Source organism: Egretta garzetta, unplaced genomic scaffold (assembly GCF_000687185.1).
Source record: "Egretta garzetta isolate BGI_Z169 unplaced genomic scaffold, ASM68718v1 scaffold553, whole genome shotgun sequence".
Classification (NCBI taxonomy): domain Eukaryota; kingdom Metazoa; phylum Chordata; class Aves; order Pelecaniformes; family Ardeidae; genus Egretta; species Egretta garzetta.
This window is the reverse complement of record NW_009259328.1, coordinates 1,636,458-1,653,598: the sequence shown is the minus strand read 5'-3', so window position 1 is coordinate 1,653,598 and position 17,141 is coordinate 1,636,458. Positions and strand designations below refer to the sequence as shown.

Genomic DNA, 17,141 nt, shown 5'->3' with positions numbered 1-17,141 from the left:
CCTCCCTCGACCTGCTGGCCACGCTTCTCCTGATGCAGCCCAGAGTACGGTTGGCCTTCTGGGCTGCCAGCGCACATTGCCGGCTCATGTCTAGCTTTTCATCCATCAGTACCCCCAAGTCCCTCTCGGCAGGGCTGCTCTCGATCCTTTCTTCCCCCAGCCTGTATTGATACTGGGGGTTACCCCAACCCAGGTGCAGGACCTTGCACTTGGCCTTGTTGACCCTCATGAGGTTCACACAGGCCCACCTCTCCAGCCTGTCCAGGTCTCTTTGGATGACATCCCTTCCTTCTGGTGTGTCAACCGCACCACTCAGCTTGGTATCATCCACAAACTTGCTGAGGGTGCACTCGATCTCGCTGTCTAAGTCATTGATGAAGATGTTAAAGAGCACATGATAGATTTGTAGTGCAAGAGCTGGAAGTAAATTCACAAAACTGTGTTAGAAGGAAGGTGAGAAAACATCTTAAGCTTTTTGGTCAAAAGACAATTTACTAGCAAGTTTTAACATTAAATTGGAGTCAAGTTCATAAATAATTATTTAAATGCATAACAAAGAAATCTAAATACAAAGAAATCTAAATACATTAAACCTAGCAGTGGTTTTTCTTCTTTGCACCTCTTCCTAGACCTATTCTAAGTTTAATCAATTCTTGCAATAGAAAGGGAATATTACAGTTTTGCTAAATGATTGTACTTTGCTAAGATATGTAAGCTCACCTGAAATTCCTCAAAAAAAGCAGAGACTCTTAAATAATGAATATACCTCGTTTACAATGACTATTTGTTTTCTGTTCCCTACAGCAAGTAGTTCTTGCAGCTTTATATTCATCAATCTTTGCTTAAACTATGCTGTACTTTATATATAAACTGAGTGGGTTGTTTGGTTTTGGTTTTGGGTTTTTTTTTTGCTTTGACCAGCATTTACTGCCATGAGGCCAGTGTAATGCAAAAGTAGACTCAGATTTTTTTACTGCATTCTTGAATTTTGTGTGAGGTTGTTGTCACTTTGCCCGTTCTTCTCCGTGCTAAAGAGCAGCAGTGGGAGCTCTTGACATCCATTGCAGACTTCCATTGCATTGAACATTTCTAGTGGCAGAAAATTGAAACAGACTTTTAACCATGTCTTAGCTTCTACTCAAAGAAGCTATATTTAAATAAAGGCTGTAAGATTAATGTGAAAACCAGGACTGTAAAGCTGGGATTCATACCCTTTGTATTATCTGCTGTTCCTGCTACAGTATTGAAATTCACTCTTTTGTGCTTGCTTAAGTCAAATATCCATCACTGAGGGCCAGATTCTGAAAATTAAGTTTAATTTCTTGTGTGATCTTAATATTTAATTAAAAAGGAAACATGTATTATGTTCCTCATGAAAGTACCTAAGATAATTTTTCCTAGCCAAAACGTAAGTGGAGATTATATCTGCTTCTTTTATATTTGACCGTGGTGACTCAGTGATGAGGAGAATCTGGAAACTAGACTCCCCTTCCTGAAAAAACAATTTGTCACCCACTCAGGAAAATCCCTCCCATTGTGCTGGCTCCCCCATCACAATCCCCGCTCCCTCCTGTCCCCTCCCTCTCTCTACACAAATGTTGTTTTCCCACATTTTCTTGAAAACTCCCCCCAGTACTGCTGCTGCCCTCTGATTTCCTTGCTGTTGTGCCTTTATATTTAGCTTCTATTCTTAGCTCCAGTTCACACATGAAACGCATGCAAAGTGTCCTTGTCCTTGTTTCTTTTATGAGGTGTAGTAACTAACGTACCTGTTCCATGAAGTATCTTCCAGAATTTGTGGCAGTTTAAAAGTGCTGTAAAGGATTGCACTGTTTGGATGCTGGCCACCTCTGACTTTCTGTGCTGTACTTAAAATGAGAGCATGGTGGCTGGTCGTGTCTGGGGAATGGCATTCTACCATTGAGCTTTGCCATTGGATCATTTGAGAAAAAGTTTTTCAGATTTCCTTATCTTGCTGAAATAAGGGAATCATCTTGGGACAGAAAAGTCCATGTAGGTAAGAAGCCCAGTTTGACTGAGTTTGAATTCTATGAACAAAGTTGTAGATGTACATGGTTGTGTCTATGTACAGCTTAAGAGAAAGAGAAAAAATGTATTTTAATATTTAGCTTTAAAACGGGATGTGCTTCTTACTTCAGTGTTTAAGTACATAAATAATGCTTTGTTTCTGAAGATAACTTCATGTCAGCACGTCTGAACACCTGAACAAGACTTCATTAACTACAAGACTCCTTAACAATGAATATGGGAGGGCTGTATCTGCAGAAACCTAGTTTGCATTAAAAGATAGATTTCCTCCTCTACTGGGAAGTTTCATTGCATTCAGTGTTTTTATAAAAACTTACTATATTAACTAGAAAGTCTCAGGATCTTAATACCTCTAAAAAACCCTCAAGGCAATAAAATCTCTTTTTATTGTAGTGACCCCCTGACCCTTTTGAGAAGTGCTTAAGCACATGCCTAAGTCCCGTTAAAATAAATAGGTGCACAAATGCTTCCTTGAACAGGACGCTGAACTCCATGTCCCCATAATAGTGGAATAAACTGCACATTCTCATTGCTGCCAAGTGCACCCAAGAAGGAGTCCTCATAGCTTTTATTTGAATGACTCAGTTCCATAAATTTCTTTTTTCCTTCTGTAACTTTTCTTTCTGAAATAAAAAGTTCCAGAAAGCATCTTGATCTAGGCCTCATGGTACTAAGTTTCACTAATTCTTTTCTAACAAACATTTCTTGATCTGTTTCCTACTTTTTATGCTCACAGCTATTTTTCCTTCATTTTAATCCACATCTTTCTTAAATCTCACTTTCCTCACTGTTTACATATTTTGTCACCGCCTCTTTCATAAGCCAAGGTGTTTCTCATTGCCAGATGCCTTGCTACCCAACTTTGCAAGCCAAGATGAAATGTTTTTATGTCTCTGACTGTGATCCTCTTCTAGTCTGTTTTTTTGTTTTGTTTTTTTTTTTTTTAAACCCTGCTTTTCTAGCTGTTGTAGAAAACTTTTTTTTTTCCTATCATGGATGCACTCTGGTAATTTGTAAGCGAGAGGTTTGCATGCCGTTCTTCCAAGGGGATGAGATTTCTATTTCAGGGGCTTTTTTGCATCCTATAGAAATTCTTAATGGTTTGTGTATCTCATCAGATGCAAGTCTGATGTGAAAATATTCCAGCAGTTAATTACAACAGCAATTAGCAATTGAAGAGATGTGCCTCTCAGAGGCAGCACAGGCTGCAGCACAAGTACTGCAGGAGAGGTGCAGAAGCCAGATAAATGTCATTGGAAATTCTGGGTAACGTGGCGCAGAGACTCCCAAATGGTTTTGGAAAGGGTCAGCATGAGCCACCAGGCCTAATAGCTCCATTTGAGTAGATGCAGACATGCACCCCAGAGGATAAGGAGGCAGTTGGAGATGAAGAAGGTGAGGAAATATCAGCTGCAGTCAAAAGGTGGAAGGAAGAGGTGCTGCTCGTCCCAGAGCGATGGGTCAAGAAGCAGGACTTGAATAAAAAAAATGCAGTGGGGTTTTGCAGATCAGCTTGGTGAAGCAGAGATCGTCCCCATGTTCTTGTGTGAGACTGGGCTGCAAAAGGCTTAGGGAACAACTCATCTGTGTTATGAAACTACTGCTTGAATTATGATGGAGGGTCCATATAAGTTATCTTTCCATTCATAGTCCGACTGTGTTGTCTTTGGCTTTCCAGCATAATAATGAAAAACTACTGGAGGAACATCAAGTTCTTTTGTCAGTTCCCATCTTTTCTGTATTCCGTTAATGTGCCCAAACTGATTTGTAGGCGATGTTTCATTGTTCAGTTGCCATGTCAAACTTTGAATTGACTTTGAAAGTCTGAATACTTTCATTAAATTGTCTGTCAGATCCCGCTGACAGAAAGAGGTATGCAAGCTACAGTCAGCAGTCTGTTCCCCTTGATTCTCATGTTAGGTATCAAATCACAAATCAAATGTATATGTACTCAGCCTTCTGGACAATTATTTAATGTTTACTAAAGCATAATAGAAGAAATGTAGGCCAATTGCAACAAAGAGCGATATTATGAAGAACATAAAAAGAGTAACACAGATACTTCCCAGGTGATAGTAACTGAAACAAAAAATCAAAACCCACAAAGAGAAATACAGAAACTGTGTTTAAAATACAGGCACAGTGGAAAAATCTCAATTAAAGTAAATTGACTCCTGCATGTGTCATGTACCCTCCCAGCCCCTTCCACACAACTGCTTAATTTCTGATTCCTCTGAAGGGTTTATGATGTTTGTCTCTCAATCTGTTGGCCACATAGGAGCCCTGATATGTTTGTGTTAACGGTACTTAGTCTGTGCTTTCAACATCTCTTACTCTTACAAGGCAGTCATGTTTTTCTGGAATGAAAAAAGCTTCAGCCAAGCCTCAGCCTAAAAATGGACATTTCAGCCTAAAAATGGCTATGAGGACATTTTTCACAGTGCTGTCTGAAGGGGATAAAAAAGGTCAATGTGTCATCATCTTTATTAGTTTCCTATAACAGAAGTGTTATAGGAAATAAAACAGCCTTAAAATGTAAAACAGCTCATCTTTCAGCTTCATAACCTACAGGCCCTACAAGAGACCTCTGTGGGTCGTTACAGGGAGAAGGGAGCTTCCCTTTGTATATTGAAAGGGAAAATCCAATTGCTGAGGCCCCCATCTGTGCTCACACATAATGATATACACATTCAGGCATCATTTACTCTAGTGTGCATTCCACAGAGAAATACAAGAACCTCTACAGCTTTTCCATGGAAAGCTGTCTTTCATCAACTCTTAGTCTCACAAAGGAATGATTTAAGTATACAGTAGGATGAAACATTTAGTCTGTCTAAACATCTGATCAGCATAACAACTCAACTTTTAAATGGTTTTGCATCATCTGCTTTTAAGTAATACATGTTCAAAGAAAGCTGGCAGCAATACTGAATATTGAGATCATATTAGAAACTTAGATGGTTTTTTTTTTTTTTGTAATTTTACCCACAAATACTGATACGCATTTAATACATTTGGTAAAAGACAAATTTATATATGGAAATCCAGAAGTAAACTGGTATTGCATTACATTTCTTCACTGTGTAGATGGGCCCACACCTTAGAGCAGTCAAAGATAAATTAAATCTCGGCTAAAAGCACTGGTTTTTGTGACCAAGGGATTAAAAAAGTTTTCCTGTTTCTCTAGGCCTAGAGAATGCCAATGCATCTGGTTTGCTGAAACAGACTATCCAGGGAAATTTGTGATCTTTCTAGTTGTTACCATGAAGTATTAGGTGGCCGGTTGGAGTTCTTCCACTGTCAGTAGAAGCAAACCTTAATGTGTAAAGAGCACAGGTAATGAATACTTGCCATAAAGGAAAATCCGACAGAAAAGGTTTCATAGTGCACAACTCAGTGGTACTTTACTGTTAGGGAACAACTGTACAGGCAAACGTGAAGCAGTTTGTTGCATGAAAATCTTATTCAACATACCAGAAAATTCTCTACTGGAATGGAAAATGATACATATCGTTCAGTCTGGTGAGAGGGATTAGAATCTTGCTGGAATTAAAGGTAATGCAAAGCACCATCTGGAGTAATTAATTTTAAATGTCGTAACTAGTTATCTTTGAGGAAAATGTTTGTCCAGTTTGTTCAGGAAAAAATCTGAGCATTTCAGGGATGACATGCGTGTAATTAAGCACATATTAACTCATTTAAAGCGATAAGCAAAGTAATTATTCAGTCTTTAATAGTAAGACCAGTTGTTCTCTGAGTACCCAGGCCCTGAGCTGGAAGACAGAGATGGGGAGCAGAATGACTTTTTTAATTTTAGATAATTGGTTAAAATCTCCTAGGGTTTTCGACATCCATATAAAATACTTTAAATATAGAGTGGCTCTAACAGAATTTTCTATTTCATGAACATTCCGTGTCTGAAAACATTCAGCTCTGGATTAAATAATAATTCAGTAGTTTATCATCTAAAAAGATGATGCTCTTGCCCAGGGAAGAATCTGATAAACTTTACTGTGATTTAAAGATGTAATTTAAGGTCATATTAGCTAGCCCAATAAAATAAAACATTTTCAAAACTCTAATCAAGGCAAAGCATTAATATGGTCTTCTTTTTCTTTTTTTTTTTTTTATAAAGTTTAAAAAATGTCAAATTGAACTGTTAGTGTAGTTTCCATCAGACCTTTAAAACCAGATTTAGATAGAAAAGAAGGCAATGTGGTATTCTATATTCAGCCTATGTATAAGCTTTGTAATAGTTTCCAAACTGTCCAGATACAACAGCATTTTCAGAAGTGGTCTTTTGCTCCAGTTTGTATAACTGATGTTTGTTTGCATCAGCTGCTCAAAAGGAAAATATAAAAAGGTATAGTCCAGATCACACTTACAAATTGATAGAAGTTCATTAAAACATAAATTATTTTTCATAAATTGCCCGATATGACTTCAGGAAAATAAGAAATATTAATAGCAGTTTAAGGATGTACAATTACAATGTAAAAATTTTATGTGAATTTGGGTTGAATTTATCGAGTTGCCTTTTTGAGGGAGAAAAGTTTGACAAGAGATTCCTAAAACAGTAGACATGCAGGTGAAGCAGTGTCCCAGTAGGGACAAAGGGTAAATCTTTCCCCCCGGTTGTGGGAAATCAGAGTTGTTTCTCTCTGCTGCCTCAGGAAATTTAAACCTACTTTTCCTACTTGCTATTTCATAGCTTAATTACTAGATTAGAGGGTACTGTGGAGTGATGCACGTGTATTACCCATGGTTGGTACTATTTTATTTTAAGTAAACAAACATTTGCCAGTACTAATCTGAATTCTAGCTTTCTTACCACTTGAGCAAATGCCACAACCCCTACAAAGAGTGTCAGTTTCTCACTGTCTTTTGCTTGCTTTCAGTGAAAATGGAGAAGAAAGTAAGGAAAGAATCACAGGAAATACAATCATATGATTTTTTTAAAGGTTTTTACTTAAAGATAGGTGAATGTATTTATTTTAACATAACAATTGTTTGGCAAAAATAATGTATTTAATATGCAATAATTGCTTATGAAATTTTGATTTTGGATCTTGGATAAGAACAGAAATAAATAGTAAGTTGTCAGGAATCCTATTCACAAATGACCTTATTTTGGTAGCTGTGATATTTCTTTTCCTTGAGGTCTGTCTTGTGCAGCACACTATCCAACTAAAATTTCTTAAGCTTTTGGTGAAAACTACTCATCATGAAGGTATTTTCCACTGGACTTCAAAATTTAAATCTGTGTTTTACCAAACCTAAGTAAATACCACTAAATTAAACAGATTATGAAGCTGGAAATGTGATGCAAAGCTTTCATCATTTTTTTCCCCTTTAAACAGTTTTTACTATCCCTGCACTCTAAACTGCATTAGCAGAGTAGGTGCTTTATCTAACTGCGTTATGCACAGAGTTCTGTTGTTCTTTGCTTTTTTTCCCCTGTTTGTAACCAGCAAATCCCACTATTCAGACTGTTGTGCTAAGTTGTTTATGTCTCATGTTGGCATAATGACAATTAAACACATCACAGGCATGTACAAGCCAGAGCTTTGGAGTCTTGAAACAATAGTGGTCTTCTGACTGCCAAAGTCGTCTTGCTCCCTAGAAACCTCACTTGCTAAGCCGTGATTTAGTTTTTTAACTGTTACAGCAGAAGAGCTGATCTGTTCACTAAAGAGTGAACAGAACAGCCCCGAAATAAATTTCTATTTAATAAAGAATTCTTTGTCTTTTTGTGTTAAATGTTGTTTTGCTTTCTGTGTTAAGTCACTACGGTCCAGGGTATAGGTAGACTGGGTATATCGGAGAAAGAGCCCAGAAAGAAAACATTAATAGAAATGTCAATAACATGTAGCTGTTTAAATTACCAACATCATTTTTGATTGTGGAGGAATAGCCATGTGGCTATGGTACGTGGCTAGAGCCTAGGAAAGGATGACATAGTTATTGCTTTTCTCTGTTTGCGAGTTTTGCAAAATTGGATTTCAATGCCAGTGAGGTGCCAGGGGCTGAATTAATGTGAAATATGTCTGATCTTTGATTAAAGGTGGTAGAAAATGCAGAATTGTAATGATTTTAGTATCAGAAAATCAGCTAAAAATCTATAGACTATGAGGGTATCTGAAAACCAGTATTCCAATGTATTTCATTTTCTGCCTGTATGAAAGCTTAACTCTTAGAGGTATTGTTCTTTGTTGATCTGTATATAAAGTCATAGCTTGGATGGATTAAGGTGTGCACGTGAGAGAGGAGAGAGAAAGTGTACAATGTGTATGTGTATTTCCTGAGTTTATGAAAGGCAACAGACAAGAAGCAAAATGACAGTATGAGATCAGCATGGTAGAATGTGGTTTCTCTCCTAAGTGTTTTGTTTTGCTTTTATTTTACAGTTTTCCCACCTGGTGTCTGTCTACAAAACTTTGGGTCCAGAGAAGTTCCCTTTAATTGAGCAAACATTCTATCCAAATCACAAGGAAATGGTAGGTGCAAATACCGACATTGAATTTACTTACTGTCTCTGTAAAACAGGAACTGTAAACACACAATACATTTCCCCCATTTACTGTCTATTTTAAAAGCCATTTTGGAAGTTTTCAGAGGGATGGGACTGGGTGACCACTTGAAAGCATTGTGATGGTTAACTGGAAGATTTTCAGATGTGAAGGTAGTTATTTTTCAGCTAACCAACTTTGGATCTTAAAGAGATTAAATGCTCATAAAGACACTGAAAAACTACTAAAGTGCAAGACGTACTTCTAAGGTTTGTTTTCAACCTGGTCCTTTATGATATGTTCAAAGTGTTCATTACCTTTGTAGATGATGCTCAAGGCTATGTGCCTGTCAGTGTAGAACTTTGAACTCCTCTAAAGTCAGGGTGTTTATGACTTGTGATCTTTGTGTACCTGAACTGACATTGATTCCCAGTCCTTTACAGCCACAAATGCTTTCATAAAAATAACACTTAATGACCTTTACTCATGACCTGTCCTATGCTACAGGCATTTTTTCTTACTTTTCTTACGGTTTCTAACCAGAAATTCTTTCCTTGAGTATGTTTTTCTAAAGGAAATACTTTCAGCACTGAGAGAAGCTGGAGGGAGGCTATTTGCTGATTGAATAGACTAGCAGAGAAGCATCAATTATTTTTAGAATATAATCCATTCAGCATATGTCACACAGCTGTGATTCAAGTACCATTGCAAGGTCATGATAAATATGCTCGTTAGCTGTTTATGTAAGGTCCCCAAGCTGTAATTGCTGTGTGTCTGTCTTGAGACTCTGGCTAACACTCCGTTGTCATAGGTGGCATCTAAGATAAGCCTCAGTGACAGCAGTTGACCAAGATTTCTTCTGAAGTCTTCTTTTTTCTGCGTCTGTCTCATCTTTTGTTAATAAATGCAGTAGGATGCAGTTCTGCTGTGTTTTTTGATGTGTTGCAAGAGTGGCAGGATGGCTTTTCATACTGCTTTCCCAGTTCTGTCTGGTTTCTTTGGACTATTAACTTGCAGATGTTTCCACTTCTTTTGTTGCATATGACACTTCTGAAAAGAGCTTTCGCCACAGTTCTCTATTTAGTAAATTTGCTACACAGAAGTTTTATAGAGCCAAAGGAGAATGGTGCTGACCTGGAGCAGCAGATCTAAATGTTGTTCCAGACAGTCAAATCTCTTCAGAATGGAAGGGGGTTTTGTTGATGGATTTGTCAGGGAAATATACACTTTTTTTTTTTTTTTTATGCAAAGGAAGTGTTTTATGCCTTGGGGATTAATTTGTAACAGGTGGAGAAGCAGAACCACATCTCACGGTTTGCAATACGCTTTTTTAAATGGTAATAAGTTTTATATATATCTATTTTCCTGAGAATGGCCAAAGCCGGTTTATAATTTCCTGTGCACAATTTATTGTTCTTCATTATTTTGTCAGTTATTATTCAGGCTCCCCAGGGAAGTGGTTACGGCACCAAGCCTGTTGGAGCTCAAGGAGCGTCTGGACAACACTCTTAGTCATACGGTTTAGTTTTAGGTAGTCCTGTGAGGAGCAGGGAGTTGGACTCAATGATCCTTATGGGTCCCCTCCAACTAGAGATATTCTATGACTCTATGATTTTATTGAAAAAGTCTTTCTAATGCAATGCTAAATTGCAGTACAGAGAAACAAAGAAAAGGGGTCAAGAATTAATGTGTTAGCTTTCAATTTTTACATAGTATGACCCTATAGAAGGTCTACCAGTTCAGCTGCAAACTGCTGGCTTGAATTGAATTCAAATTCAGTAATAGAACACAAACAAGAAAACATGTGTATGTGTTTACCAGGTATACTTTGCTTAAGAGTATAACAAATATTTGAGTGGGTTTTTTTTCCCCCCTTCATTCCTCTACATTGCTCATTAATGTCTGAACTGGTAAGTTATTTGTCTTTTGTTTGAACTTTGGAATGTTAATGTTCTCCACAGCTGAGTAATTTTTTACATATTTATACAAAATGAATGTTAATCTAGAGAAAATTAATGCATTTTCAGACTGCATTACCATACATAGTTTAGAGGTGCTGTAATAATTGATTGTGGTGAAGCTCGTTTGTTTGTTTTTTCCTTCTGAAGAAATTATTTGGAACTTTATGGCATGAAGAATAATCAGGTAACATGGTACAAGAGAACATTTTATTCAAATTTCTAGAATGGGTTGTAAAATGATCTGAATAGTAGAGTTTCTAGTTGATGAATTGAAATCATGTCATGCTATTTAAATTTTTTTGGTTTTAAACACTGTTTATTAATACCTGGCCTCATTTGCATTTACTTTTACCAAATTTGGTATTTACCATTTAAAGTAATTTTTGGTAGTTCTTTTTGTCTTTGTTCCTTCCCTTCTTATTCTCCAAATCGTAACCTAGAGCTCTCTCCCTCCCCTCCAGTGCAAACCAGTTGGGGTTGAGAGGGAGCAGGGAAAAACTCCAAAACTCTGTGAGTTGAGTTTTCAGCTGAGCATGCCAGAGGTGCAGTTGTGCTTCTGGTTCTTTTGGTTCTTTCATACTGTGGTGATCATTTGTACATTTGGTGTACGTTTGTACTAAGGCAAGAAAAGGTAAATAAACAAAGATGCCATTCTTTTGTGTAAAAATGGAGCTGCTTTAATGAAACACTTTTTGAAACAGAGACATTCATCTCAGAGTGATTAAAACTATACAAAATGCTGTAAGGCTTTTTGAACTCACTGTTAGTTGAGTCATCTCTACAGCCTTTCCCTCAGTAATTAGTTCCCTTTATGTCACTACATTCCCACCTCCTATGTTCTCTGTCATGAAAAAAACCCCGGCTTTTTCAACATAATTGTTGGACAATTTAATTAAAACTTAACTGGAACGTTGAGAAAAAGCCAGCAATATTCAAGGTGGGTTTTTTTTTCCACCGTTCACCTATAGTCTCCTTTCTCTGTTCTTTTCCCTACTTTTATCGTAAGTCATGTGAGTCATTTTCAGATTAAAATCAAATGTTGTACCAGACTATATTTTTGCTCTAGCCTTTCATATAACACATACACAGTTTCAAGAAGTAAAAATAAGGTATTGTAAAAATAATCTGCTGTTCATAATATACCAGTTCCACTACAGTAAAAAAATCTTGATAGGAAAATAATGTATTAGGAATCCCACATTTAGTTAATCCTTTTCATAATCTTTATGAGTGCTGAATCTCAAGGAAAATAAAAACTCATTCTGAGAGGGTTTTTTGTAAAGCTTTTCTTGCCATATTTATTGATATGAGGAAGAAAAAAAATCTTTGTGCCATCCAGTTTGGCCAGTTTTATGCTCAGACAGAAATCAAAGTGGATGGCCATTGACTTTGAAACACCTCATATGGGATATTTTATGTTAGGTCTAATATAAAATGTTTTTAAAACTAATTATGCCATACAACTCATATTACAGTTTGTTCATAAATATCAAATAAAACATTTATTTTTACAAGGTACATAAAGAAGGCAATCTGAGTTAGGCTAGTTGAGTTTAAGGTCTAATTATTATAAAATTAAAACAGAAACAGAACTATGTTGAGTTAAAAAGCAGAAAATTTCTGTTGTTTGCTGCAGAGTGCTATTCAAAAGATACCATTACATCAAAATGGATTTGGAAACAAATGCTACACTGTACATGTATTGAATATTAATCAGCCATGTGCTTGATTCAGACTTTGTATGGTTGTTAAGCTCTCGCAGGCTTGTCTAGGAGTCAGTTTGGTTTGACATGAGGAAATAAGGCCTGTTTTTTAATTCTTTCTGTAAATTAGTAATATAAATGCACAGCACTGGTAGTAAATAGCACTGTCAGTATTGTCTCTGCAATATCAGTTCCTTTTTTGAAGAAATATATAGCCTTTTTATTTCATTTGTGTGAGTAGCAATAATAAGTTTATGGTCCAAATTAGAATTAGGTAATTTTTTGTTTGTCTTCAGCAAAGCAGAAGATGAGATAAGCTTTACATCTGGCAGCACAAATATATGGTTTTTTAATTTAGGATTGTAAATTAAAACAGCAAACCTGATTTACAGTAAATAAAAAGTGAAATGTTGATTATTAAGGGATAATGGTGCACCTTCCTGTTGGCCTTGGCCCATTTGCACTTCACTGGAATTGTGTAAGTTCAGTCACAGAAAAAGTAAATAAGAATATTTATTCTTACAAGAGTGTTTTCAAAGCTGCCATTGTCTATCCTTTAAATATGGATTCATGCATTTGTCAAAATAAGCATTAGAAACATGAACAGAATATATCACAAAAATAATTTATACAGGATTTTTTGCAAGTATACGCTTTATATCTGATACAACATGTCTTAGGGTGTGACGAGATACATGGGACGCACTGAATTTTATGTGCAAACTACTCCTTCATTGAACTGAATGGAATTAAGAGATGCCTATACACATAAAGATGTGCGTATCTTCTTTGCAAGTGTAAGTCCCAATGATCTTATAAGGACTCTAGAGCAAACAGACTACAGGAATGATGTGGAAAGCTGGACCCTTGAACCAATAGACAGTAACAGCTCTGATTCTTAATGAGCCCATAGGCTGGAAATGTCACTCTATGATTAGCAGGAACGAATAAAGTGTGTGTTAAACCTTTAAATAGACCTGATCTAACCAAACAAGAGCAGAACTGTCTAAATCCCTGCCTTTTCTTCTAAATTCTCATATGAGGAATACATGAGAGTAATTTCTAACAGAAATTGGAATGAAGTGAAAGAAACCCAATGGAGAAAATTGGAGAGAGTAAAATATGTCAGAAATGGCAGCTATTACGGATTCATATCCTGCGTGATAGTTCTCATCCGGTTTCTAGAATGCAAGCAGTTTGACAACTGTCTAAACTTTGGCATTTACTGAAACAATTCCTTAAATTTTACCACTGTGAATTGAATTACTTTAGTAAACTTAAATACGTGTGAGATTAGTTACTACCTACAGCAATCAATTCATAAAAGTTAAGACACTAAAAAACTAAAAGGTAAAATATGTTGCCACATTTCTCTAGTATAAGTTCATGAGTCACCAAATTTGTTACGACAGAGTATGATGGGTATTCATCAATGAAAAATCACTAATGTAAATTTAAAACTATTAAATATGATCAAATATTTGAGAGCTTTTTAGAAATCACTTGCAGTGCAAGTTATTGAATATCTATTGTGTGTATTTTTACATGAGTTTCTAAAGCCAAGGCTTTTAACAGTGCTGAAATACATTGACCTGGTCACATATTTAGAGAGGCATTATCAAGTCCTACAGCTGCCGTGATGATGGACATGGTTTCTGTAAATATAAGCAGTTTTAGCCTGTCATTATTTGTGTTGGTTCCATAAAACGCTGAAGCATTAGAACATGTGGCTTTTCCTTCCACAAGGTATAGCTAGTCCATAGGAATACTGAATGGGGTAAGAGGATTTTGATTATCAGTGAAAGTTACAACTCTGTAGATAAAGCAAGCTATATGGCATAAGTAACATACAGAATATGGAGCACAGATTGTTTTAATCACAGAAGTGTTCAACTTGTTTGAACAGAAAAGGAAAACCAGGGATTTCTGAATGTTTTTTTTTATAGCACATTGTTATAATACTTTACATATACACTGTACAATAATTCTTTTGTATCAGAAGACTTTCATACAGAAAAAAAAATAGTTCTATAAAACATTGCGTAGTTCATCAGAAAGATTTGGAATAAAACATGGGCCTGTTTTAATCTGTAGGTTAACAGAAACAGGGGAGAAAATTCTGGCAATTCTGTTGTTCTTGTACATTCATATTGGTAAAAGGGAAACGTTACGCCTTAGGGGACACAGAGGAGCATTCTCAGCTTGAGCCTCTCTGTACAAAGCGTAACTTTACAGAGCAGCTACCTCCAGGTGATTTGTTCCTCATCTTGCCCTTGTGCCAATTCCACGGACTCAGACTTTAGCTGTACAGGACAATTTGTTTTTGTTTCTAAGCAACAGATACATTAGACGATGGCAGTTCAAAGCTGTGAGCGTGCAATGTTTGATGGAATTAGACTCCAAGGCTTTTTTTAGGAAGTGATCATTTTAAGGTTCGCTGATATCGATAAACTCTTTCTCTGGGGGAGGACCACCACGGTACCAGCTGCAAGTGCCATCACTTCTCTTGATACAGGCATAATGCTTGGCTTGGTGCCCATATAGCTTTCTTTCTATCAGCCAGTCTGTCCAGAGGCACTCATTTGGTGAAGTGATTGAACAGGGCACCATGTAACAGGTAGTAATCTAAATGTGAAATAGGACAGTGGTTCAGTATATCGCAGGTTTCTTTAAAAGGGTATTTATTCTCAAATAATATAAAATATAAGGTGTACAAAAGAACAGTTCCTGCCAGTGACAACTGCTAGTGCCTGCAAGGTGGGCTCCACTGTTAAGACAGTGTTTCATTCTATACTTACCTTGCAGCCACAGCCCATTTGATACCTCTGATTAAGACTCTTCTTTTGAGACAAGGATAAGTCATCCCATGGTTCAATGTAGTTGCATAAATGGATGAGGACTTTACCATCACTTAAAATTTGGCCTACAGTGTGGAAAATCAGAAAAATAAGGCAAGCAAATAGTCAAGACTGTTTTCTAAATGTCGAAATAAACTGCATGGATATCTGACATTTTGAACTAATTGTGCCAAATTACTCATACTTCACACTTTTTTCAATGAATGTAATTATAACTGATAGAACTATTCCGCTGATTGCAAGGTGAATAAATGTTAAAGATTTAAGAAGGATATTTTTTCAAAAGATGCTGATAGTCTGTCAACAGGGGATGGATGCAGATGCAGTAATATGTTAAACTAGATTTCAGGACTGTAGAAAAATATCTAATTACTTAGAACCCCAAATCTGCATACAAGTAGGCATGTGTTGTCTCATTAAACATCTTTGCATTCCTGGGAAAATCAGTACTGTTGGTTTTAAATAATAATGGCATACTTCATATTTACTAATTGCATAGTTACTGACTCCGACTTCCTTTGAAACTGCTTTAAGATCTTTGGAGGAAGGATGGAAAACATGTAAGATCACAGTATAATTACAGCTTTACACATTTTGTACGTTTCATTGTGTTTGTATTACTTAGTACATAAATATATTATTTTTTAACAAGGGCTGGCATATTTTTGCAAAGTCAATCTAACCAGTTACTTCTGGTTTTATTGTTATATATTACCTGTCAAAAGATACTGTTTTTTGTTGTTAGCTTCTAGTTTCACTCCACAGAGTGACGAATCGAAAGGGGTATAGACATACTGGACATCCTTGAGCTTTTCAAATCCTTTAAACATCTGAAAATTATCAGAAACAGAAAGTCAATAGTGGAAAACAAACATGAAAAAACAGTTGCAAACAAGAGCTGAAAGAAATATGTGATGCATCCCTTTAAAAAAGGCTCTAAAGTCTGAACTTACATGAGAAAATACCACCAATTAGACCCCTTCTCTATGCTAAATGAAATGTCTCCATTATTTTTAAAAGGAAATTAGGTCTTCATTTTTTTAAAATTACAGGTTTTTAAATCTGCTTTTTCAGTGTTTTAAAAGGGTCTTTAAAGCTTTCTCTTCAATTTATATTCTATTAGCATCTTCCATTTAATACAGAGACATCATTCATGTCAAACAGAGTGCTGCGGCATTGTAAGATGCAAAAAATTCTCAATATATTAATATCAGAAGTTTTATCTTGAGTAGCATAATGGTGTGTATCTTCAGGGGCATGTGACATGCTCAGAAACTGAGCGTTGTTCTTATATTCTGTCATTAAAGCAAGCTGCTTTTCCACATCCAGAATTTTGCCCAATGCGACCTTTTCAAATAAGTGTTGGAAAATTGGATCCAGCTCTTAGAATTTATAGGCTGCAGCACCAAAATGGACAGGTTCAGGATCAAAGCCTACGTGGTGTTCAGATAGGCTGCTCCTTAACTAGCATTTACAACTACGAAAATAATTCTTAAAAGTAAGCCATTAAAAGACCAAAACAAATTTAGTTGTGTCCAAATGTGAGAAGGAACTGCAAGATGCTAATCAACATCAGAATGCCTGTCATCACCTAATACCACATAACTGAAACCCCAACACTTCAGGGGCCCTGTTCGGTGACATCATGCTGTGTGTTGACAGCTGTGGACAATTGCAAGGATCACAGCTCCCAAGGGCAGGCTCTCCCAGTTGCAGCTGGCGTCACTGGAAAATGTGTTCGTGTTACTCAAGCTCTCTCAGGAGATTTAAATAGTACAGGGCACTAGAAGAGACACTGTAATATGTTGATTTTTCTGAAGCCTTATTTATGGAATAAAAAATGCCAAAGTTGTTGTCATTGGGCTTCTGATCCAAAAATATTAGATGTGAATTTGAAATACTTAGTAGAAAAAACAAACATGCCAAACCAAAACAAAACTAGAACCAAACCAGTATCCTGTCCAAAGCAGAAGTGAAAAGAATAGAAAACTTATATAGTGAGGATGAAAATACGTCTAATTTTATTAGATAAAAGTAGTCTGGTACGTCAGCCCAATATAA

At 36.4% G+C, this 17,141-nt stretch overlaps 2 protein-coding genes across 2 annotated transcripts in view; one reads left to right on the top strand and one right to left on the bottom strand.

Moving 5' to 3' along the window:
* The window catches only part of SYN2 (synapsin II), a 187,360-nt gene that overhangs the window by 79,682 nt on the left and 90,537 nt on the right, over positions 1–17,141 (top strand). Inside the window, exon 5 of the mRNA XM_009636662.1 lies at positions 8,457–8,546. Coding sequence (XP_009634957.1) covers positions 8,457–8,546 — 90 coding nt within the window. The remainder of the gene's footprint in view (positions 1–8,456; positions 8,547–17,141) is intronic.
* TIMP4 (TIMP metallopeptidase inhibitor 4) overlaps positions 14,650–17,141 on the bottom strand; it is a 25,892-nt gene continuing 23,400 nt past the window's right edge. The window contains exons 3-5 of the mRNA XM_009636636.2: positions 15,796–15,910; positions 15,021–15,145; positions 14,650–14,847 (exon numbers count right to left, since the gene is read on the bottom strand). Of these exons, the coding sequence (XP_009634931.1) occupies positions 14,650–14,847; positions 15,021–15,145; positions 15,796–15,910 (438 nt within the window). The remainder of the gene's footprint in view (positions 14,848–15,020; positions 15,146–15,795; positions 15,911–17,141) is intronic.